The 24,102-nt window shown below is 44.6% G+C and overlaps 1 protein-coding gene and 1 pseudogene across 1 annotated transcript in view; both read left to right on the forward strand.

The window, feature by feature from the left end:
• The first annotated feature begins 1,671 nt into the window (after positions 1–1,671).
• zmynd10 (zinc finger, MYND-type containing 10) overlaps positions 1,672–24,102 on the forward strand; it is a 52,569-nt gene continuing 30,138 nt past the window's right edge. Inside the window, exons 1-6 of the mRNA XM_078210145.1 lie at positions 1,672–1,763; positions 6,234–6,342; positions 17,695–17,811; positions 18,072–18,136; positions 19,696–19,786; positions 20,127–20,147. Of these exons, the coding sequence (XP_078066271.1) occupies positions 1,672–1,763; positions 6,234–6,342; positions 17,695–17,811; positions 18,072–18,136; positions 19,696–19,786; positions 20,127–20,147 (495 nt within the window). The remainder of the gene's footprint in view (positions 1,764–6,233; positions 6,343–17,694; positions 17,812–18,071; positions 18,137–19,695; positions 19,787–20,126; positions 20,148–24,102) is intronic.
• On the forward strand, positions 2,598–3,102 carry LOC144484731 (small ribosomal subunit protein uS12 pseudogene; annotated as a pseudogene).

Genomic DNA, 24,102 nt, shown 5'->3' on the forward strand with positions numbered 1-24,102 from the left:
GGAGCAGGGATCCGAAAGCTAATAGCATTTGCTGCCAAATAAACCTGTTGGACTTTAACCTGGTGTTGTTAAAACTCTTAGTATGATTCTAATTCAGCCATTGTTTATTTCCCTTATTTACATCTCCAGTGGTTCGTATGGCTCAATGGGTAGTGTCGCTGACTCTGAGCTAGAAGCTCTTGGTTCAAGAATTGAACAAGGATTTGATGACCAAGAAGGGTGCATTCATAAAGGTTGAGGATCAACTTGTAAATCCCTCCTACATATACAGTGGCAGACAGTAAAAGTGGGAGATTGGTCAACCATGTGATGGAAATAAATTGGAACCTCTATCATCACAATCCATGGCTCCAGATTACAACATGAATGTGAAAGTGTATGTTGCCACAGCAACTTGGATTCCATGGCGAGATGGATGGCCAATGTGGATCAGCTTGGTGCCAACAACCATGGTTCAATCCCTATCCTGTTTGGGATGGACATTTGGGCTTGCCTCTTCCTCTATCCATGATGGAGGCTGTGGGTCAGACCTGCCTTAGGGCAAAGAACTGAACAGGATTTAAATCTCATTGTTTAACAAGATACTCAGTTGATTACCCTGTTTTCCTTGTACCTTTCCCATCAATAAACTTTGAAAAGAGGGGCAAGTCTAACTAATGTTAAACAGCAACTGGTGCATCAGAATCTGGCCCAACAATTAATGAACAAACTCAGTAATAGAATATGAATAGAATAGAAACCCTACAGTACAGAAGGAGGCCATTAGGCCCATCGAGTCTATACTGACCACAATCCCACTCAGGCTCTACTCCTGTAACGCATTTACCCTGCTAATATCCCTGACACTAGGGTCAATTTAGCATGGCCAATCAACCTAAACCTGCACATCTTTGGACTGTGGGAGGAAACCAGAGCACCCGGTGGTTGGTGATATCTGGTGGGTGATCACTGGGGAGAGGGGGAGGGGCAATCCTTGGGGAGAAGTGATAGCTGGGGAGTGTCCTTTGGGGGGTAAGTGATACTTGGAGGTGCAGTGATCCTGGGTTGGTTGTTGACCTGGTGGCAGTGTCCTTTTGGGAGAGAGACACAGGGAGAAAGTGCAAACTCCACACAGACAGTGACCCGAGGCCACAATTGAACCTGGGACCCTGGCACTGAGAGGCAGCAGTGTTAACCACTGTGCCACCCTTTTATATTACTATAAAGAGACTGACATTGCACATTTGGTGTACCAGAGATCCCTTTCTGACAATAACATCACCACACAGTACAGGACCCCTCACTATACTGACTGCTCCCCCTGACCACACACAACAGGACGGCGTTCTGCTAGGACGCCCCACATTAGGGTTGGGCTACGTAGGGACACGGCCACAGAAGAGCGGGGTTCCGACAGGACACGCCCACAGCAGGGCGGGGTTCCTACAGGACACGCCCAGACTAGGGCGGTGTTCCGTTCGGACACGCCCATACCAGGGTGGGGGTTCCTTACAGGGCACACACAACCACATGCGGGCGGGGCTCCGCTAGGACACGCCCCCAGGTTGATTGTCTCCTCCCATAGGTTCCCCCGGGGGTGTTGTCCCCGCCCTCCAGCCGCACATGCGCGATGCCGTGTATCTGAGTTGCTATGGGAACAGTGGCACGCCGTTAGTCCGTCGGAGCAGGGAGATGGCAGCCGGGGCCGTGCTCTTCCCTGTGGAGGCTGACGGATACACGCAGAGTCTGCAGGAGTTCCCGCTCAAAGACATTGGCAGCGCCCGGTGAGAGACTGGGAAGCGGAGAAAGAGGGGGGGCGGAGGAGAGATCCTTGGGTTGGTGGTGATACCTGGTGGATGATTATTGGGGAAAGGGGGATGGGGGGAGAACCTTGGGGAGGGGTGATAGCTGGGGGGGGAGTGTCCTTTGGGGAGGGGGAGTGATTCTTGGAGGTGGAGTGATCCTGGGGTGGTTGTTGACCTGGTGGGAGTGTCCTTTGGGGGATTAGTGTGATACTTGGAAGGGAGTGATCCTTGAGTTGGTGGGGGGTGGGGTGTGAGTGGGGTGAGTTATTTGGAGATGGAATGATCCTGGGGGGGTGGGGGGGGGCGGTGTTGACCTGGTGGGAGTGATCCATTTTTTGATGGGGGGGGGGGGGGGGAGTGAAACTTGGTGGGGAGTGTTTTTTGGGGGGGGTGAGGGGATGGTGAATGTTTCTTGGAGGTGGAGTCATCCTTGTGGGGGCAGGGGGGACTGATTCTTGGGGGAGTGATCCTTTAGGGAAAAGAGCAATGGGGGGAGGGGACGGTGATCTTTGCAGAGGAGAGTGAAGTATCCTGCGGGGGAGTGAGTCACAGGGAAGCAGAAAGAGTAATGATGGCTGAGCGTTGGGCGGCAGTCCCAGAGTGCCCTTATTCAATTTTCCTTCAGCCTCCCATCTATCCCATTATAGCTTAACGTGGATTCTGATTCAGTCACTAACTCTGGTGGTGTGATCCACAGTCTTGTAATCCTATGTTTAAACATAGTTTCTTGCTATTTGTTCTCAATGAATTAAGTTATCTATGAGAATCATCTGCAATGGCTTCTCTTCTAATTCCTGTACCGTTGCCTCTTGTGTCTTCCGAGGCCGAGTGTGTGACCATGGGTAAATGCCGTGGTCTTCGTACAGCCAGAAAGTTGCGAAACCTTCGGCGTGATCAGAAATGGCACGATAAGCAATACAAGAAGGCCCACTTGGGGACTGCCCTAAAGGCCAACCCATTTGGTGGTGCCTCCCATGCCAAAGGAATAGTCTTGGAAAAAGTTGGTGTTGAGGCTAAGCAGCCCAATTCTGCCATCAGAAAGTGTGTTCGAGTCCAGCTTATTAAGAATGGCAAGAAAATCACAGCTTTTGTTCCAAATGATGGTTGCTTGAATTTCATTGAGGAAAACGATGAAGTTTTAGTCGCTGGTTTTGGTCATAAGGGTCATGCTGTTGGTGATATTCCTGGCGTCCGTTTCAAGGTGGTGAAAGTAGCCAACGTATCTCTATTGGCCCTGTACAAAGGCAAGAAGGAGAGACCAAGATCTTAACTTTAAAATATATTGACCAAGATGGAAAATAAAACATTTTAAAATTGATATTTGACAAAAAAAAAGGATCTCACCACCCCCCTCCTATTTCTCACCTACATGCTGTCCCTTGAACACATCATCTGAAACTGAAAGTCAGGTTTTACATGTGTGCTGACGACCTCCAGCTCTAGCTAATTGCCATTGATCTCAAATCCTCCATTTTATATAAATTGTCAGATACTTGTGCAGTACTAGATGAGCAGAAATTTCCTTCAACAAGTATTGGAGCGTCACGGTGGCATAGTGGTTAGCACTGATGCATCACAGTACCAAAGATCCAGGTTCAATTCTGGCCTTGTTGACTGTGGAGTTTGCGCGTTCTCTCTGTGTCTCCCTGGGTTTCATCCGGGGGCTCCGGTTTCCTCCCATAGTCCAAAGATGTGCAGGTTAGGTGGATTGGCCAGGCTAAATTGCCCCTTAGTGTCCCAAGATGTATAGGTTAGGGGAAGTAGTGGGTTAAATATGTGGATTTACAGGGATAGGGCCTGAGTAAGATGCTCTGTCGGAGAGTTGGTGCAGACTCGATGGGCAGAATGGCCTCCTGCTGCACTGTAGGTATTCTATGATTCTATTCTATGATAAGCCATAGTCCACAAACTGACTCTATCCACATCCCTGATAAACGTTCTGAGTTGCACCAACCTTGATGCCATATTTGACCTCAAGATGATCTTCTGACCACAGTGTCAGCCTGGTTCAATTTGTAGCAAACTTGTCTCTGAATCAGAAGGTTCTGGATTCAAGTCCCTCTCAAGACTTGAGCACACAAATCAAGGCTAGCACTCCTCTGCCATTCTGAGTAGCTGCTGCACCATCGGATGTGCTGTATCTAGTGAGATGTTGAATCAAAGCCCTGTCTGCTCTTTCACGTGAACATAAAACATCCCATGACAATATTTTGAAGAAGAGAAGGGTATTTATCCTTGTTTCCTGTCTGATATTTATCAATGAACATCACAAAAATTAGATTATCTGGTCACATTACTATTTGTGGGAGCTTGCTGTGCGCAAATTGACTGCCATGTTTGCTACATTACAACAGTGATTATATTTCAAAAGTTTTGTGTTTTGAGATGTCCTGTGGTTATGTAAAGCGCTATATAAATTCAATTTTCTATATCTGCGCAATCACTAAGACAACCTACTTCCACCTCTGTAACATTGTCTGACTTTGCCTCTGCCTCAACTCATCTGCTGTTAAAACTCTGATCCTGACCTTTGTTACCTCAAGACATGACTTTTCCAATGCTCTCCTGCTCAGCCTCCCATTTTCCACCCTATAACTACCTCAAAAACTACCTCAGTGACTGCAGAGTACTTTGGGCTGCTCTGTGAGAATGAAAGGTGCCATGCAAATTAACGTCTTTCTTTGTTTTTAGCTAGTTTTATGACCTTTTAATGTTCCTTTTAATGTCTTGTGAATCAGTAGTGTTCTGAGATGATTTCATGTGTGTTTCCTATCTCAAGATCATGCACTCAGTTTTGTATACTCATGATAATCACAGCTAGTGTCCTCAGAATGTCACGTATGACCTTCCTGTCTCCGTCTTCTACTCAGTAGAAGCGGTAGGAAAAATAATGGAATCCTTACTAAAGGAGAAGACAGAAAAACATATAGAAATGAGGAATATAATATTGAATAGTCAGCATGGATTTCAAAAGGGAAAACCTTGCTTGAACAACTTCATTGATTGTTTTGAGGCGATAACAGAGAGAGTAGGTAATGCTGTAAATGAAATATTTGTATTTTCAAGAAGCTTTTGGTAAGGCTCCCCATTATACACTAATGGATAATGTTAGTGAAAGTGGAGTGGGGGAACAAGTGGCAGGATAGATTGCTAACTGGCTTCAAGACAGAAAGCAGAGAGTGGGAATAAAGAGTAGTTATTCAGAGCAGCAGAAGTTGGGAAGTGATTTTCCACAAGGGTCAGCACTGGGACCACTGCTGTTCACAATTTACATTAGCGAGTTGGACTTGGGAATCAAAAACACAATTTCTAAATTTGTTGATGACACCAAATTGATGAGCTGGGGCCAGGGGGTGGGGAGAGATGGAGAATGGTCAACACTGAAGAGGATTGCAACAAATTACAGGAGGACATTAATAATTATGCAGAATAGGTAAATAATTGGCAAATGAAGCTCATCACAGATGAATGTGATGTAGTACATTTTGGTAAGAATAGGAAGGTCACTTATTTCTTGGAAGATGCAAGATTAGGTGTAGAGGAACAAAGGGATCTCAGAATACAAATACATCAGTCACTAAAAGTTGTGCCACAGGTTGGCAAGGTCATAAAAAATTAAACCAAGCACGAGACTTTATTTCTAGAGGAATAGAATTGAAAAGTAGGGAAATTATGGCAAATCCTATATCAAACCTTGGTTATACTGCACTTAGACTACTGTGTGCAATTTTGACCACAATACTATAAAATGGATATTATAGAGGTCCCTGGGGAGAGTACAGAGAAGATTTATAAGGATGATGCCAGAAATGTGTGGGTAATCACAACAAGAAAGAATGAACAGGCTGAGTCTCTTTTGAGAAAGAAAACTGATGGGTTATCAAGTAGAAATCTTTAAAATTGTGGGCAGTTTTGATAGAGAAAGGCCGGAATGTTACAGCCGTTCATGCCAATGGGATTTTCCCATCCCGCTGCAGTGAACAGAGATTTGGCTGGGCGCCAAACAAATTCTCTGACTTCGCTGCAGCGGGAGCATGGCATGAATCGCCAGTAAGCTTGCGCCCAGAGTGTTTCCTTTTCTGGGGCGTAGCATAACTAGAGGCCATCAATATAAGATAACCACCAAACAATTTGATCGGAAAGTCAGCAGAAATGTCTTTGCGCAAACAATGCTAAGAATGTGGAAGTCGCATTCCACAGGGAGTGGTTGAAGTAAACAGTATGGATGCATTTAAGGGGAAGCTAGACATGCAGATGAGAGAGAAAGGAATAGAGGCTTACGATGGTAGATTAATATGAGAAAAGATGGGCAGAGGCTCGCAAGGCGTATGAACACTGACGTGGACCTCTGCTTTATATCCTGTGTAACCCTATGTTGTTATCTATCTATCTAAACCCTACACTTGCCTCCTCAGTTTCCTTTTTTAAAAATGTTCTGATTGTTCATAGGTGGTTCAGACAGCATGAGTACATCGAGAAGCTGAATATGCAGGCCATCATCAATGCCACTGCCAACCAAGATGAATTTGTCAAGGAGACCATTTACTCTCATGGGAAGGTAGGGATTTCTTTTAAAGAGAAAACACAAGATAATGTTTGGGTGTGCACTGTCCATCAGATTCTGACAACAGGTTTGCACCAGTGCTTCCTTCAGAATATCATTGTTATGTGTGGTCCTGTCTTTTTTCCATGCCCTCACATGCATGCAGTTTAGCGGGAAATATGCACCTGAAAAACTAACCTCTCCATCCTTATTATAGATGTTGATGGACTTGTACTGTTTTTCCAGCATTTCCTGTTTTAAATTTCAGACATCTAGCATTATCTATTTGGTTCTTTTCTAATTTGTCCTGCTGATTTGCTTCATTGTTTGAGCTCCCTGTGCAATACCAGTCTCAGGATCATTCAGATTTCTCATTGTGGAAAAGGCAGTGACCACTTGGAGAAATCAATATGATTGGGGAGTTTGTGCATATTTCTATTAATTTACTTTTGAAATCACACTTTGTGCATTTTTTAAATTCATTCATGGGACAAGGGCATCACTGGCTGGTCAGCATTAATTGCCAATCCTAGTTGCCTTTGAGAAGATGGTGGTGAGCCGCTTTCTTGAATCGCTGCAGTCCATGTGCTTTGGTTTGACCCGCAATGCCGTTAGGGAGGGAATTCCAGGATTTTGACCCAGCGACGGCGAAGGAATGGTGATATATTTCAAAGTCAGGACAGTGAGTGGCTTGGAGGGGAACTTGCAGGTGGTGGTGTTCCCATGTATCTGCTGCCCTTGTCCTTTTAGATGGAAGTGGTCGTGGGTTTGGAAGGTGCTGGCTAAGGATCTTTGCTGAATTGCTGCAGTGCATCTTGTAGATAGTACACACTGCTGCTACTGAGCATCAGTGATGGTGGGTTTGCATGTTTGTAGACATGGTGCCAATCAAGTGAGCTGGTTTGTCCTGGATGGTGTCAAGCTTCTTGAGTGTTGTTGGAGCTGCACCCATCCAGGCAAGTGGGGAGAATTCCATCACACTCCTGACTTGTGCCTTGTAGATGGTAGATAGGCTTAGGGGAGTCAGGAGGTGAGATACTCGCCGCAATATTCCTAGCCTCTGACTTGCTCTTGTAGCCACTATGTTATGTGGCGAGTCCAGTTGAGTTTCTTCATAGAATCCTTACAGTGCCGAAGGAGGCCATTTGGTCCATCGGGTCTGCACTGACAACAATCCCACTCAGGTCTGATACCCGTAACCCCATGTATTTACCTGGTAATCTCCCTGACACTAGAGTCAATTTAGTATGGCCAATGCACCTAACCTGGTCAATGGTAACCCCAAGGATGTTGATGGTGAGAGGATTCAGTGATGGTAACACCACTGAGTGTTAAGAGGTGGTGGTTCTTATCCATCACCAATAAGAGTGTCTCTTATTGGTGATGGCCATTACCTGGCATTTGTGTGGTGCGAATGTTACTTGTCACTTGTCAGCCCAAGCCTGGATATTGTCCAGATCTTGTTGCATTTAAACATGGACTGCTTCAGTATCTAAGGAGTTGTGAATGGTGCTGAATATTGTGCAATCATCAGCGAACATCCCCACTTCTGACCTTATGACGGAGGGAAGGTCATTGATGAAGCAGCTGAAGATGGTTGGGCCTAGGACACTACCCTGAGGGACTCCTGCAGAAATGTCCTGGGGCTAAGATGACTGGCCCTCCACAACCACAACCATCTTCCTATGTACCAGGTATGACTCCAGCCTGATACCCATTGATTCCAGTTTTGCTAGGGCTTTTTGATGCCACACTTAGTCGAAAGCGGTCTTGATGTCAAGGGCTGTCACTCACACCTCGAATTCAGCTCTTTTATCCATATTTGAAGCAAGGCTGTAATGAGATCAGGAGCTGAGTGACCCTGGCGAAACTCAAACTGGGCATCACTGAGCAGGCTATTGCTGAGCAGGTTCTGTTTGATAGCACTGTTGATGACCCTTCCATCACTTTGCTGATAATCGAGAATAGACTGATTGGGCAGTAGTTGGCCGGGATGGGTTTGTTCTGCTTTTTTTGTGTATAGGACATACCTGGGCAATTTTCCACTTGGTCAGGTAGATGCCAGTGTTGTAACTGTACTGGAAAAGCTTGGTACGATTGCCGGAATGTTATCAGGGCCCATTGCCTTTGCAGTATCCAGTGCCTCCAACCGTTTCTTGATATCACGTGGAGTGAATCGAATTGGTTGAAGACTGGCATCTGAACTGCTGGGAACCACTGGAGAGGCCGAGATGGTTCATCCACTCGGCATTTCTGGCCTGAAGATTGCTTCGAATCTTCAGCCTTATCTTTTGCACTGATGTGCTGGGCTCCTCCATCATTGAGGATGGGAATATTTGTGGAGCCTCCTCTTCCAATGAGTTGTTTAATTGTCCACCACCATTCAGACTGGATGTGGCAGGACTGCAGAGCTTAGAATTGATCCGTTGGTTGTGGGATCGCTTAGCTCTGTCTATCACTTGCTGTGGAGGTGCCGGTGTTGGACTGGGGTGGGCACAGTAAGAAGTCTCACAACATCAGGTTGAAGTCCAACAGGTTTATTTGGTAGCACCAGCTTCCAGAGCGCTGCCCCTTCATCAGTTGAGTGGAGAGTTGGGTTCACAAGCAGGGCATATATAGACACTTGCTCAGTTACAAGATAATGGTTGGAATGCAAGTCTGAACAGGTAATCAAGTCTTTACAGGTGCAGACAATGCAAGTGGAGAGAGGGTTAAGCACAGGTTAAAGAGGTGTGAATTGTCTCAAGCCAGGCCAGTTAGTAAGATTTTTGCAAGCCCAGGCAAGTCTTGGGGGTTACATATGGGGTGACATGAACCCAAGATCCCGGTTGAGGCCGCCCTCATGTGTGCGGAACTTGGCTATCAGTTTCTGCTCAGCGATTCTGCATTGTCGTGTGTCTTGAAGGCCGCCTTGGAGAACACTTACCCGAAGATCAGAGGCTGAATGCCCTTGACTGCTGAAGTGTTCCCCGACAGGAGGGAACACTCCTGCCTGGTGATTGTCAAGCGGTGTCCATTCATCCGTTGTCGTAGTGACTGCATGGTCTCCCCAATGTACCATGCCTCGGGACATCCTTTCCTACATCGTATCGGGTAGACAACGTTGGCCAAGTCACAAGAGTATGTGCCGTGTACCTGGTGGATGGTGTTCTCACATGAGATGATGGCATCTGTGTTGATGATCCAGCACATCGGGCAGGGGTTGCTGTGGCAGGGTTGTGTGGTGTCGTGGTCACTGTTCTCCTGAAGGCTGGGTAGTTTGCTGCGAACAATGGTCTGTTTGAGGTTGCGCGGTTGTTTGAAGGCCAAGTAGTTTGGGTGTGGGGCTGGCCTTGGCGAGATGTTCATCTTTGTCGATGACATGTTGAGGGCTCCGAAGAAGATGTCATAGCTTCTCCGCTCTGGGGAAGTACTGGACGACGAAGGATATCCTGTCCGCCGTCTCACGTGTTTGTCTTCTGAGGAGGTCGGTGTGGTTTTTCGCTATGACGCGTCGAAACATGCAAGTAGTCCTTTTTGGTAGCTTCACCAGGTTGACACCTCATTTTTAGGTATGCTCGGTGCTGCTCCTGGCATGCCCTCCTGCAGTCTCCATTGAACCAGGGTTGATCCCCTGGCTTGATGGTAATGGTTGCATGGGGGATATGTCGGACCATGAGGTTGCAGATTGTGTTGGAGTACAGTTCCGCTGCTATTGATGACCTAAGCGCCTCATAGATGCCCAGTCTTGAGTTGCTAGATCTGTTCAAAGTCTGAGCCATTTAGCATGGTGACGGAGCCACACCACACGATGGAGGTTATCCTCAATGTGAAGGCAGGACTTTGACTCCACAAGGACTGTGCGGTGGTCACTCTTAGCGATACTGTCATGGATAGATGCTTCTGCAGCCGGCAGATTGATAAGGATGAGGTCAAGTATGTTTCTCCTTTGTTGGTTCATTCACCATCTGTTGCAGACCCAGTCTAGCAGTTATATCCACTTCTCCCTCCTTACAGGGAGAAAAATATTCCCACTACCAGTACATTTTAGATTTTCACCCCTTAGTGAGTACAAATTCCACATTTTGTGAAATTAGATTTAAAAATATCACAAGAAACAAGACAAAGCAAATGGAACCCGACAGAGGTTGAGAGAAGTAAATCTGATAGCAAATAGGTAACTCCAAGCTTAAAGACTTGAAAAATGCAGGAGGAAAGAATGAAAACAGATGTGGAGATGAGTTTGAGATCTTGATGAAATGATCTTAAAATTAGTCGATGATCTTATGATTCTAGACTTTAGCAATGACAATGTGGTGTCAGTGGTGGCACAGTGGTTAGCACTGCTGCCTCACAACGCAAGGGACCCGGGTTCGATTCCCGGCTTGGGTCACTGTCTATGTGGAGTTTGCACATTCGCCCCGTGTCTGCGTGGATTTCCTCCGGGTGCTCCGGTTTCCTCCCACAGTCCAAAGATGTGCGGGTTACATGCTAAATTGCCCCTTAGTGTCAGGGGGACTAGCTAGAGTGAATACATGGGGTTATGGGGGTAGGGCCTGGGTGGGATTGTGGTCGGTGTGGACTCGATGGGCCGAATGGCCTCCTTCTGCACTGTAGGATTCTATGAATTCAAAGTTTTCACTGGCACACAGCAAAAATTAGCACATTACAACGACTGGGCAGTAATTTACCAATCCAGTGGGCTAATGGTCAAAGCAGCTTGTGTTATTTACTACTTCTTGTTCAGCTTCATGTGTTAGTGTCTTGCCAGCATGACACTCACCCATACAAATTAAATGTTTTCTCGTTGTCTTATACTCTCTGTATTTGACTGTCCACAATGTCAAACTGCTGGTCATCTTACTCAAAACCCTAAGTCCAATCATCTTTGTCCAAACCAGCTGAAACTCTGGTTTTCTTGCTTACTCATCAAGTTTACACATCTTGAGTTCATTTGTACATAGGCAGTTCCTGCTCCTATTCAACATTTTGTTCAGGTATTCTGTATTTTCCTGCTCTTCTTTAGCTTGGACCAACAGCAAGTCCCATTGCTCCATTTAGTTCAGTGATCTTCTAGACAATTGCTAATGGGTTTACTAGTTTCAGTTATTAATCAAATTCTGTGACAGCAGATCCTTTTCAAACATGCAGTTCACATTTTAAAACTATTTGAACTACTGCATTTCTGAAACTACTTGAGTTACTGCACCTTTAAAATTTATTCTGGTTACTGCATTATCAAAGACAGAGTCCTGTTTTTAACAACAGTATATCAGCATGTGAATCAGTGAAATAAATAGTATTAGATTAATCCATGATCATTTTATCAGGCATCTTGGAGACATAATTCTTCTCACATCACATGATATTCATTTTGCACAAATTCCTTCATAATAGAATACATACAATTATAGAATAGTTACCACACAGTGTTCTGTCCCTCTTAATCTCTGCAAGAGCAACTCTATTAGTTCCACACTCCTGCTCTTTCCTGTAGCCCTCTTTTTTTATCTTCAGGGATTTATCTATTCCATTTTGAAAACCTTGATGTGCCTACCTCACCACATGCTTAGATAGAGGCCATTACACATAAGTTGGTCACCATAATATACACATTGATCCTGTTTCCTCGTCAAAACTAAAATAGATTATCTAATCAGTCATTTACTTCTTGCTTGTGAGAGCTTATACAGATCAACTGCCACACTTGACTAAGGAGTCGATTAAATGCTACATAAAAGTGAGCTCTTTTTTGTCTTTTCTAAACTGCTGTTATATGAAGACAGGCTGCTCACCAAGCAGGATAGCATTAACCTATGTACCTACAATAATACACAAAGTGTCAACTATTTACTACTACTCTGCCTTTCCATTCCAGTTGCATCTTTGACCTTGAGAATCATCTTAAGTGGGTAATCAGAACTTCTGTTCTGTGAATTGTGCAGAACAAGGCAGTAAGAAAATGCATCCCTTTGCTCAGCTCTGCATTATGCAGCATCCACAGTTTAGCTTATATTTCCTTTATACTTCACATAACAATTTGAAAACTATAATTTATTCTTACATGTACTGTCACATGTTATTTATGTTTGTTATTAAGCATAGAGAAGAGAAAACTTATTTTTTTGACTTGGAGCATTGAGGTAGGGTTGGCAACCCGAGTCTCCAGGAATTAAAGATTAATCTCCAGGATACTGTACTGCTATGAACAACCTGAGGGAAAAATCACAGGGCATGCAAAACATGTTTTTTGCATCACCTTTGTATTTTTTTTATTAGTTATAAAATATTGGAGATAGGAGAAAGGTTTTTTGGTTGGATGATTTATGACTGTTAATCTTTTAACGATAAGTCTGTTCACTTTTCAATTTGTGTGGGAAGACTGTGTGACATCAAGTTAGAATGTCAGGCAACCAATTGTGAGAGTTTGGGTGTAAGGTAGTTGGATAAAACCTTTAGAAATACGTTCAATTAGAGTTGACAACCCAACTCTCCAAGTGAGGAGAAAGAGGACTCGTTTTCATTCAGTAAAATCAGGAGCACCCATTGTGTAGAGATTGAAAATTATGCATTTGATGTTTGAAATAAAATCAATAAATAAGCATTGCTTTCACTAACATAGCTGAAAAGGTTTAGTCATGATTTGTTTAGCACTACTATAATTATGACTTTCAGTTGTCTTTCTAAAGCATTCTATTTCTCCTTACAGATGCCCATACATGTCTTCTCCAATGACAGCATTTATTTAGACAACTGCCTGCAAAACATTCATCCCATCCAACTATAGCACTCCCGTAGACAACTGTCTATTGTGCGATGGAGACTGTGTTCTTCAGGAACGCAAAAAATATGTTGTATATCTTTGAAGATGATTGAGAAAAATGTAATACAATAATAGACTGCAGACATGTGATCCTGGGGGAGGGGAGAGTATGTTGAAGCTGGGCGAGAGTATTTTTGTACGACCAGGCAAAGCATTCTTTCTCCTCATTACCCCACAAAAATTCAAATTCAAAATTTCTTTGGTCTGTTTTTTGATGGGCTTCGTCCAGTCCCTTTAAAGGACTAGTGGTTCGAGAGCTCAATACCAGTGCAAATGGAAGGGCACTAGCCCCCTTCTCAGCACCCTATATGGCAGCGACTGAAGTGACAGAGATGGTAAGTGACCAACATAATTTTCAGGCTGCTACCATTCAATTTACATTAGGCTGCAGCAACTAAAATTGATCTCTCGGTCTCATGCAGGATGACCTCCCTCTGTGTCTGGCTTGGAAAATCCAGTTCTTAAAAACTTCCTGTCTGTATATTCCCAAAAGGAATTTGATTAACATGTCTTGCAGTGATTATTATAGAACAAGCAGTCACATTTTGATCTTCCATCTCAGAAACTTTTGACATATTTGAAAATAATATAAACCAACAGAAGATGGGGTTATTTTGTCCTCCACATGGGTTTGAGCGTCTGTTGAGTCTATCTGGCTGGGTTAGTAGTTCCCATTGTCCTTACCGTTGATTACAATTCAGCACTTTGCATTTTTAATCTCTTAGAGTGTTGGGTTTTGATGTCTGTCGATATCCTTTGAAACATCTTTCTCTTCACACTTCCGTTCAGGTGGAGTTTTTATGTGCTTTACTCACCTTCACCTTGGAAGATTGCCTTGCATTTGAAAGTAGTTTGCTGTCTCATTTTTTTAAAGTGCTTAGTCAGTTGAAAGTTTTTTTAAAAATTCAAAAATAAAGAGGCATTTTTGTGACAGCCTCCACTTCCTCCTACTCATTCATCTCCTGCTGCCTCCCAGACGAGCTGTCCTCAAGGTCCACGTGCCCCTGAAAGGCCATGTTATGGAGAGTGCAGCGGACCAGTAGAATGACTGACAGCCTCGCAGGAGGATATTAGAGGGCACCAACCAACAGATCTAGACACTAAATTGCATCTTTAGAAGCAGAATGGCTGCTCAATTGTTGTCCTACTGAGCATGTGGCATCAGTTCTACCACTTCTGTATGTGGATTGCCAGCAGAGGATGCTGGTAGCTACCTCTTCAAGGGATCTGCCTTATCTCTTGGATCCATTCACGCACTTTCGGGGTTGGAGTGAAGATCTGAGGCAGCCTGGACTGACGAAAGACGAAGTAGTCAGGGCAGCATCCACGTGAGAGAAGCTCTTGTTGTGGTCACAGACCAGTTGGACATTGAAGAAATGGAAGCCCTTCCTGTTGGTGCATTTCACTGATTGGTTGCTTAAGTGCCTTGATGGCCACATAGGTGCAATTGATAATGCTGTGTGCCCACAGGAGGTGAAACCCAATGCCCTCTATCCCTGTGAGGCCGTGTCTGTGATTAAATGAATGTATTGTCAGCACTGTTAAAGATAACATCAGTGACCAGCAAGATGAGGAAGTGTTTCTGCAGCCATTTTTGAGATGCCTGTAAGGTCCGCAGCTGGTTCTTGGAAGGAGCCAGAAGTGAGGAAGTTCAAGGCTACAGTGACTCTGACAGCCATTGGCAGGGCATGGTGACCAGTGCTCCAAGGCACAAAGGCTTTAGCAATGAATGCTCAGATGCCTGTGACCATCTGCCTGGAGAGTTGAAGTCTCTTGCAGCACTGATTCTCAGTTATCTCCCAAGGAACTCTGCCTTGCGCAGCAGATCCTGTGGTGAGGGCATGGCTTCCTTTGCCTCTCTTTATTTTCTCCTGTGCCCTCCTGATGCCTTAGCATCTGTTCTTCCTGCAGATAGTCTTGCCCTTCATTACCAATGGGTCCAAAGTCTGCCAGTTGTGCCTCAATTGCTAGCTGGAGCATTTCTTCTGGACTTCTGGCTTCCCAGTCTCTTTGGCAACATTGTCCTCTGCCCCTCCATCCAGATGGGATGGGCTGCCAATCTTATTCAAACCCACTCTCCCTGCCACCTGTGCAGCAACAAGGAGTTCTTACTAAATGCCCCATAGACCATCTGGTTAGACCTTGATGATACGTTAGAGCAGCTTTGACCGAGGCCCCTCCCCCACAACGTGAATGTGCAATCCCTCAGATGCTCAATAACTGAGGGGGCGATTCTCCCCAAAAAAGTTCTAATTGCTGAATTTGCAGGAAAACTGGTGTAAATCACGATTGTTTTTTCAGTGGGAGTTCACACTAAAATCTCCAACACTCTGTGCAATGCAGAGGTCACAATCGTGAATATCAATAAAAGCTCGGGGGTGGGGGGGGGGGGGGGGGGGGGCTTATTCATGCCACAGTCTGAAAGTTCAAGGCCTCTGTGCTTGCACAGCCCCGAACTGTCAGCCTGCAGTTTACTGGCCAGCTCACGGCAATCACGGCCCCTACGAGCGTTCCCGGGCCAGCCCCGATCCCCTCCCCCCCCCCACTCACCACCACCGCCCCCCCCCCCTCCCCCCACCCGTTCTGGAGCACCCCGAACTCCAGCCAGCCCCCGCTGCAGTGACGATATCCCCGCATCCCCAGCAGACCCCCCCCCCCCCCGCCCCGCCATGGAAGGCAGATCCCCCTCGGCAGACGACCCCAGCCCGCCACAATCGCTGGCCTCCCTCCAGTCCCGACCGATCCTCATGTAGAGTGGCAGTGGGACCCCTCCCCCCACCGATTGCCCCCAGGCCCTGTCCCCTTGGCACTGCCCCATACCTGGCAGACAGTGCCAAGGTGCCCCCTCACATGGGCACTTTGCCCCTTGGGCAGTGGCAGGGGGCATAGGCTGGCACTGCCAGGGTGCCCATGATGTGGAGATGCCGGCGTTGGACTGGGTTAAGCACAGTAAGAAATCTCACAACACCAGGTTAAAGTCCAACAGGTTTATTTGGCACTAGCTTTCGGAGTCTCGGGCTCCTTCATCAGGTGAGTGAGGACTTGTGTTCACAAACAGGGCATATACAGACACAAACTCAATTTACAAGATAATGGTTGTAATCTGTAACCCCCACGACTTGCCTGGGCTTGCAAAATCTCAATGACTCCTGGCTGGAGACAATACACATCTCTTTAACCTGTGCTTGGCCCTCTCTCAACTCGCATTGTCTGTACCTTTAAGACTTGATTACCTATAAAGACTCGCATTCCAACCATTATCTTGTAAATTGAGTTTGTGTCTGTATATGCCCTGTTTGTGAACACAAGTCCTCACTCACCTGATGAAGGAGCCTGAGACTCCGAAAGCTCGTGCCAAATAAACCTGTTGGACTTTAACCTGGTGTTGTGAGGCTTCTTAGAATGCCCATGCACAGGGGGCACCACCCCCTGCCGTCCGACCCCCCTGGGGGGCCCTAATTGCCCACCCTTCACTCCCGCAGGGTCTCTCGCTAGTTCCCCGAAAGTGGGGAGCTAGTCTGAACCCCGCCGGAATGAAATTGCATTGACGGGGTGGGAGATGCTAGCGCGCTCGGAGACTTCAGTCCCGGGCCCGCTAATGACATTAAAATAAGGTTAAAAATAAATTAAAATCATTTACCTGCTGTTCCCGCCGGTTTCCAGCATGGTCCCAACTGCGCCAAATATCTGGCGCTCGGAGATGCGTGTCGGCAACGCATGCGCGAATCCCGCGAATCGGCCCACATGCGATTCTCCCAGCCCGCCGCGTCAGGATGGGAGAATCAACCTCTGAGTTTCTGAAAGCATCTGTCCCTTTAAATATTCCATTCTCCCCCTTCAACAAGCTTTATACAACCTTTTTATCAGGTTTAATTGATCTCATTGAGGAAGAGGACAAGATTCTACCCTTACCCTGACTCTGCACTGGTGCATATTGCTGGTGCCTTGAAATTATGCCACCCAGTTCTGTATTTTGGGGTCCTCATGCTTCCCTTCCTGCCTTTGCGGGGGACTGAAAATTCAGCCTATGGTTCCTCGCCGTACTAAATGCAGCACAAATAATCCTGGAAATGTTAGGAACAAGTAACTTTTTCGTAGAGAAATACTTATGCAGCATCTGGATCAAAAGAGATCAGGATTAATCGCCAGCCAGTTTGCAAAAGCCATTTCAATTTTTTGGTGTGGATCGAAAATCAGGATAAAGTTCCATCATTCTGACACTAGTGCCTTCATCTTTCTAAAGGAATGCTGGTCTGTTGGGTCCTGGATCTCCCTAACCCATGCAGTCAGCATGTGGGTATTTCAGGTGCCAAATACCTAAATATCACCAGCTGTGATTTGATTTGTAAGCTGAAGCTTTATTGCCAGACTTGAAAACAGCAGGGTTTTAACTGACCAGTATTGTGTTTTCTGATCCCAAATTACGATTCCAGATTGCTGACCTGTTGGAATTTGAATTATAGTGCATAGCTACTTTAATGCATAACCTTCTTGCTGCCTGATCCTTGAACTGATTGTTCCTATGGGATTTTATAGCTGTCATTTCTATCTTGTTTTCATCGCAGGTCTCCACACTGATTCATGAACTCATTGCTGTGGAAGTCTGGAAGCAAAAGGTGTTTCCTGTGTTGTGTCAGCTCCAGGATTTCACTCCTAAGAGCACATTCCCCATATATATTGTGGTGAGTAAAACTGTCCACTGGATTTCTTCACAGTCATAGTCAATGAATTCAATCTTGCCCAATTAATTTAGAGCTGACTTTTCAAAGCTGTTGTAGGAAAAATTGGCAGTGCACCAAACACTAGGAGGCATAGTCCACTTCCATATTTTAGAATAAGAAAATTAAAGTTTCTATTTGAGAGAAGTATGAAGTTCCTTCTTGGATCAAGTAACCCCGACACTTCATATAAAACAACCCTCTGTTATAATTTCTAATTGCAGATTAATAGTGAAAAGGCCCTGAAAACCCTAGCCACAAAGTCTGTTAATTGGGTGGCAATGGGGAAGTATGAATCAATGCCCTAGTGATTCAATGACTGTCGCAGAACTCCACATTTGAACAGAAGGGAAGGGATGCAAGGCCTTCCTGCAGTGTGTCTCTCTGAGTGGTTAATTGATTGTAGGGATACTTGTAATTGAAATTCCCCCTCTCTTCCTCCTTGTCCAAGGGTCACTCATCATGACTTATGCAATGATATCACAATAAGCCGAGGTGAGAGAGTAGGCCCCAAGAATTACCTCAGCCATCACAGGGATTGAACCTGTGCTGTTGGCATTATTTTGTGCCACACTCTATCCAACTGAGCTATCTGATCTAAAATTAAAAACAGAAAATGCTGGAAATACTCAGCAGAACTAGCAGCTTCTGTGGAGAGAAACAGTGGGGGGATTTTCTGGCGTGTTTCTCACGGCGGGAGGTGGCGCACCGTACACCAGCAGAGGGATCCTCTGGTCTTGCCACTATCAATGGAATTTCCCATTGATGCCCCCACATTGCCGGGAAACCCGCGGCGGATGTGCACCGTTGATGGGACCAGAAGATCCGCCGGCGTTAGCAGCCATAAAATTCCAGCCAGAATTGATGTTTCAAGTCCCAATGACTCTGCGTCAGAGCTATCTGATCCCCTCATTGAAATTTAATATAAAAGTATAGGTTTCTGCACCCCTTAAGATACTCAGTAGTAGACAATTTGTAGTAATCTTTGTAGAATAGCAAACAATCTGTAAAAGTATCTGTCTTTGTATTTTGTAGACGTAGTAGTCTCTGTTAGTTAATAGGTTCTCTTTATTTTGTAGGAATCTTTACCTAGCCAATACATAAATGTGCCTTTACATGTACATCCTATGAGTACAGGTAGTAAAATACCAAGTTAGTTTTGTTAGGCTGGAGGCAAAGAAAAGTCACACTTACCTTTCTATGTGTCCAAGATCAAATATAGGTGAGAGTATTGGATAGTATAAATAGGGGAAGAGAGAAAATATTAAGAGGTTTAGCATCTTTGAAATGTTTGCCCGGCCCAGATGAGATATATTCCAGACTGCTAAGAGAAGCAAAGGAGGAAATACAGGAGTGGTAGTCTGCTAATAGTGTACTGTTGTTTAAAAAGGGAAGAAGGGATAGACCGAGCAATTGCAGGCCAGTCAGCCTAACCTTGGTGTGGGCAAATTGTTGGAAAAGGTTTTGAGGGACAGTATAACTCACTTAGAAAGGCACCGATTATTTAAGCACATTCAGTATGGATTTGTTAAGAGAAGATCATGTCTGAACAACCTGATTGATTTTTGACTGAGGATGTAACAAGGAGGATCAAGGACAGCTCGTTTGATGTCGTCCACATGGATTTTAGCAAGGCTTTAGACAAGATCCCACATGGCAGACTTGTCAGAAAACTAAGAGCCCATGGGATCCGAAGGCAATTGGAAAGTTGAAGAAATTTGCTCCTTGGCAGGAAACAAAGGTTAATGGTCAACAGGTGTTTCATGACTGGAAGGTTGTTTTCTGTAGGAATTTTGCAGGGCTCTGTATTGGTTCTCTTGTTTCTTGTGGTAAGTGACAATCTGTTAGACTAGTTAGGTCAGGAATACGATTAAGAACTTTGCAGATGGTAGAAAAATTGTTCATTTTAGTTGATAGTGAGGAAGAAAACAGTAGACTGGTAAGTGGACAGAAAAGTGACAATTGGAATTACAGAGAAGTGTGAAGGAAAAGAAGACAAGGGAACACACAATAAATGATAGGATGTGAGGAGTGTAGAGGAACAGAGGAACCTTAAATCTGCAGATTCCTGAAGGTAGCAGCACAGATAGATAGGATGATTAAGAAGACACTTAGTATACTTTTCTTTATTAGACTGCACATAGAACATAAGTGTAGGAAGGTTATGCTAGAACTACTACAAAGGATATGGTGGCACTGAAGAGGGTACAGAAGAGACTTACAAGGATGTTGCCAATATTGGAGAATTGTGGCAATGAGGAAGGATTGAATAGGTTCAGGTTGTTTTTTGGAACACAGAGGTTGAACTAAGACTTAATTGAGTTGCAAAAGTTATGAGAGGCCTAGATCTGACTGGATAATAAGGACCTATGATTTCCTTTAGCAGCCAGATAATAGAGCATAGATTTGGATTAATTGACAAAGGATTAAAGGGAAGTTGAGGAGAATTTTCTTTCAAAGAACAAAGAACAAAGAACAGTACAGCACAGGAAACAGGCCCTTCGGCCCTCCAAGCCTGTGCCGCTCCTTGGTCCATCTAGACCAATCGTTTGTATCCCTCCATTCCCAGGCTGCTCATGTGACTATCCAGGTAAGTCTTAAACGATGTCAGCGTGCCTGCCTCCACCACCCTACTTGGCAGCGCATTCCAGGCCCCCACCACCCTCTGTGTAAAAAACGTCCCTCTGATGTCTGAGTTATACTTCGCCCCTCTCAGCTTGAGCCCGTGACCCCTCGTGATCGTCACCTCCGACCTGGGAAAAAGCTTCCCACTGTTCACCCTATCTATACCCTTCATAATCTTGTATACCTCTATTAGATCTCCCCTCATTCTCCGTCTTTCCAAGGAGAACAACCCCAGTCTACCCAATCTCTCCTCATAGCTAAGACCCTCCATACCAGGCAACATCCTGGTAAACCTTCTCTGCACTCTCTCCAATGCCTCCACGTCCTTCTGGTAGTGCGGCGACCAGAACTGGACGCAGTACTCCAAATGTGGCCTAACCAGCGTTCTATACAGCTGCATCATCAGACTCCAGCTTTTATACTCTATACCCCGTCCTATAAAGGCAAGCATACCATATGCCTTCTTCACCACCTTCTCCACCTGTGTTGCCACCTTCAAGGATTTGTGGACTTGCACACCTAGGTCCCTCTGTGTTTCTATACTCCTGATGACTCTGCCATTTATTGTATAACTCCTCCCTACATTATTTCTTCCAAAATGCATCACTTCGCATTTATCCGGATTAAATTCCATCTGCCACCTCTCCGCCCAATTTTCCAGCCTATCTATATCCTGCTGTATTGCCCGACAATGCTCTTCGCTATCCGCAATTCCAGCCATCTTCGTGTCATCCGCAAACTTGCTGATTACACCAGTTACACCTTCTTCCAAATCATTTATATATATCACAAATAGCAGAGGTCCCAGTACAGAGCCCTGCGGAACACCACTGGTCACAGACCTCCAGCCGGAAAAAGACCCTTCGACCACTACCCTCTGTCTCCTATGGCCAAGCCAGTTCTCCACCCATCGAGCCACTTCTCCTTGTATCCCATGAGCCTTAACCTTCTTAACCAACCTGCCACGTGGGACTTTGTCAAATGCCTTACTGAAATCCATATAGACGACAATCAGAGGGTGATGCGGATGGAAAGGTGGCCAAGGCAAATATGCTCATTGCATATAAAAAGAATATGTGAGCAAACACTTGAAGTTCTGCAACTTACAGGGCAACAGACCTGTAAGTAGGATTAGGTTGAATAGCTCTTTCTCGGCTGGCACAGACATGTTGGACTGAATGGCTTCCTTCTGTGCCATGAATTTTCTATATTTCTATAATAAAACAAGTATCACATGTCTCTGCTGTTTATTGCATTACATACAATGCTCCTACATGGTGTCTGCCTGGTATCCCTTTATTATTATACGTTGTCAATAATAATGCTGTGACACCAAGGGCACTGAGTAAAACCAAAGTCATTATGTATCAGGAATGCACAGTAATGGCTGGATTCATATCTGGAAAACGGAAGATAGTTGTGATTATTAGAAGCTTTACTTTAGCTACAGACATGACTATCTTCATCGATGACATTTTCTCTATCATAAATGATAACTGCAGTGTTCTCAATTCATTAGATAATTCAACAATCGTGTCTACTTATAACAAACCTAGATTACATTCAGCCTGGGCTGATAAGTGACAAGTAACTTGCTACACAGATGCCAGGCAATGATCGGTTTTAACAAGCGAGACCATTCCATAGGAATGTAGACAACAATAGATATTTCAACTCCTTGAACCTGTTCCACCATTCAGTGACGTAATGACTGATCTATATCTTTATTCCATCAACTTGCCTTGGTTCTCTTTCCTTTTATATCCTTGTTTAGCAGAAATCTATCAACCTTTGATTTAAAATTACTAATTGAGTTAACATCTACTGATTTTAGTGGGAGGGAATTGTTTCACTGCCTGAGATTGTGGTGGAGGTAGGTTCAGTTGAAGCACAACAAAGGGAATTAGACTGTTATCTGAAAAGGAAGAATGTGCAGGGTTACGGAGAGAAGATGGGAAAACGGCACAAGGTGAATTGCTTGTTTGGATAACCAGTGCAGACATGACAGCTGAATGCCCTCCTGCTAAATTGTAATGATTCTGTGAGTTCCACACTTCTGTTATCCTTTGTGTGAAGAAATGTTTCCTGACTCCTCTCCTGAATGTCTTGGTTACGATTTTTAAGGCTACGTCTCATTGTTCTATATTCTCTCACCAGCAGAAAACATTCCTCTCTATCCATCCTATCAATCTTTTTCAAAACCCTAAATCCTCAGTCTATTCACCCTTTAATCTGCTGTATTCCAGGAAGTACAAACCTAGTTTATGTAATCTCTCCTCATAATCAAACTTTTGGTGTATTCCATTGCCAAATGCTCCTGCCATCAACATCTTCGGGATCACTATTCACCAAACAATTAAATGTGTGGCCAAATAAATGCCATGGCTACTGCAAAAGCTCAGCAGCTGGGTATTCTGTGGTGAATAAATCACCTTCTGATTCCCCAAACCCTCTCCATCTACAAGTGACAAGCCAGGAATGCAAAGAAATAATCTCTGTTGGTCTGAACAGCACTCAAGATTCTCAATTCTATTCTAGAAAAAGCAGTCCGTTTAATTGGCATGCCATCTCCCTCTGTTACAGGATGCACAGTAGTAAATTGAAAAGGCTTCTTCAGCACTTCCCAAACCCATAACCTCCACAAGCTAGAAAGACCAGGACAGCGGGTGCTTGGGAACACCATTGTCTTCAAGTCTCCATCCAAGTCATTTGGACATATATCATTGTCACTGTGTTAAAATCCTTAAATTTCCTACCTAACAGCATTGTGGGAGCATAATCATCACACATGTCATTTCAGAAATAAAGCTCACCACCACCTTCTCAAGGACAACAAAGGATGGACATCAAATTTTATTTTTGCTAGGGACACCCATATCCCAAGAATGAATGAAAGAAAATTGTATGTCATTAAGGTGCAACATATCTACTCAGTATAATACCAGCTACAAGACCTGTACAATGCATGTAGTACTGCACAAAATATTCCTATAATATGTATGGTACTGGGTTTAACCCTTTCTCTTTTAAAGAACAGGCACCAATGCTATCAACTCCATAGTCATTGTGACATAGTTGTCACATGTCTATCATTTATCTCCTGTGTATAATCTATCTTGCACAGAAGATTGTTTAATTTAGGAGTAGTGGTATTACAATGGTAGCATTACAGCACAACAAGCCCCATTTCACTACAATCATGTTTTGAAGCTGGCATATGAATACAATTGAATCATTGATATCCCCCATCGTACTGGGAAACCTCACACTTCTGAGCTTCAGGTCCCTCACATATTGAGCAATTTGCATTCCACATTTATGTTTCCAGTCATGCATAATCTTGTAGCATGATGACATCATCACATAATCTGACAATTAAGCTTTGTAATGATAAACTAAAAATTGGTATGAAAGAGGTGTAATTCACTATAACGTGAGAGAGTCTGTCTTCTGTTTGATGTCCATTGTGTGAGGTGCATCTTAAATCTGTTTTCACTCTGGTATCACCCCTTGACTGTAAATGGGGTTTCAATCATCACAACATGGTGATTGGCAGCATTGCATCTACAATGAGCTGACACTGACACAGCATGAACAACTCCTCAAATATCATTTATTCCTCACTGACAG

Source organism: Mustelus asterias, chromosome 3 (genome assembly GCF_964213995.1).
Source record: "Mustelus asterias chromosome 3, sMusAst1.hap1.1, whole genome shotgun sequence".
Lineage (NCBI taxonomy): Eukaryota > Metazoa > Chordata > Chondrichthyes > Carcharhiniformes > Triakidae > Mustelus > Mustelus asterias.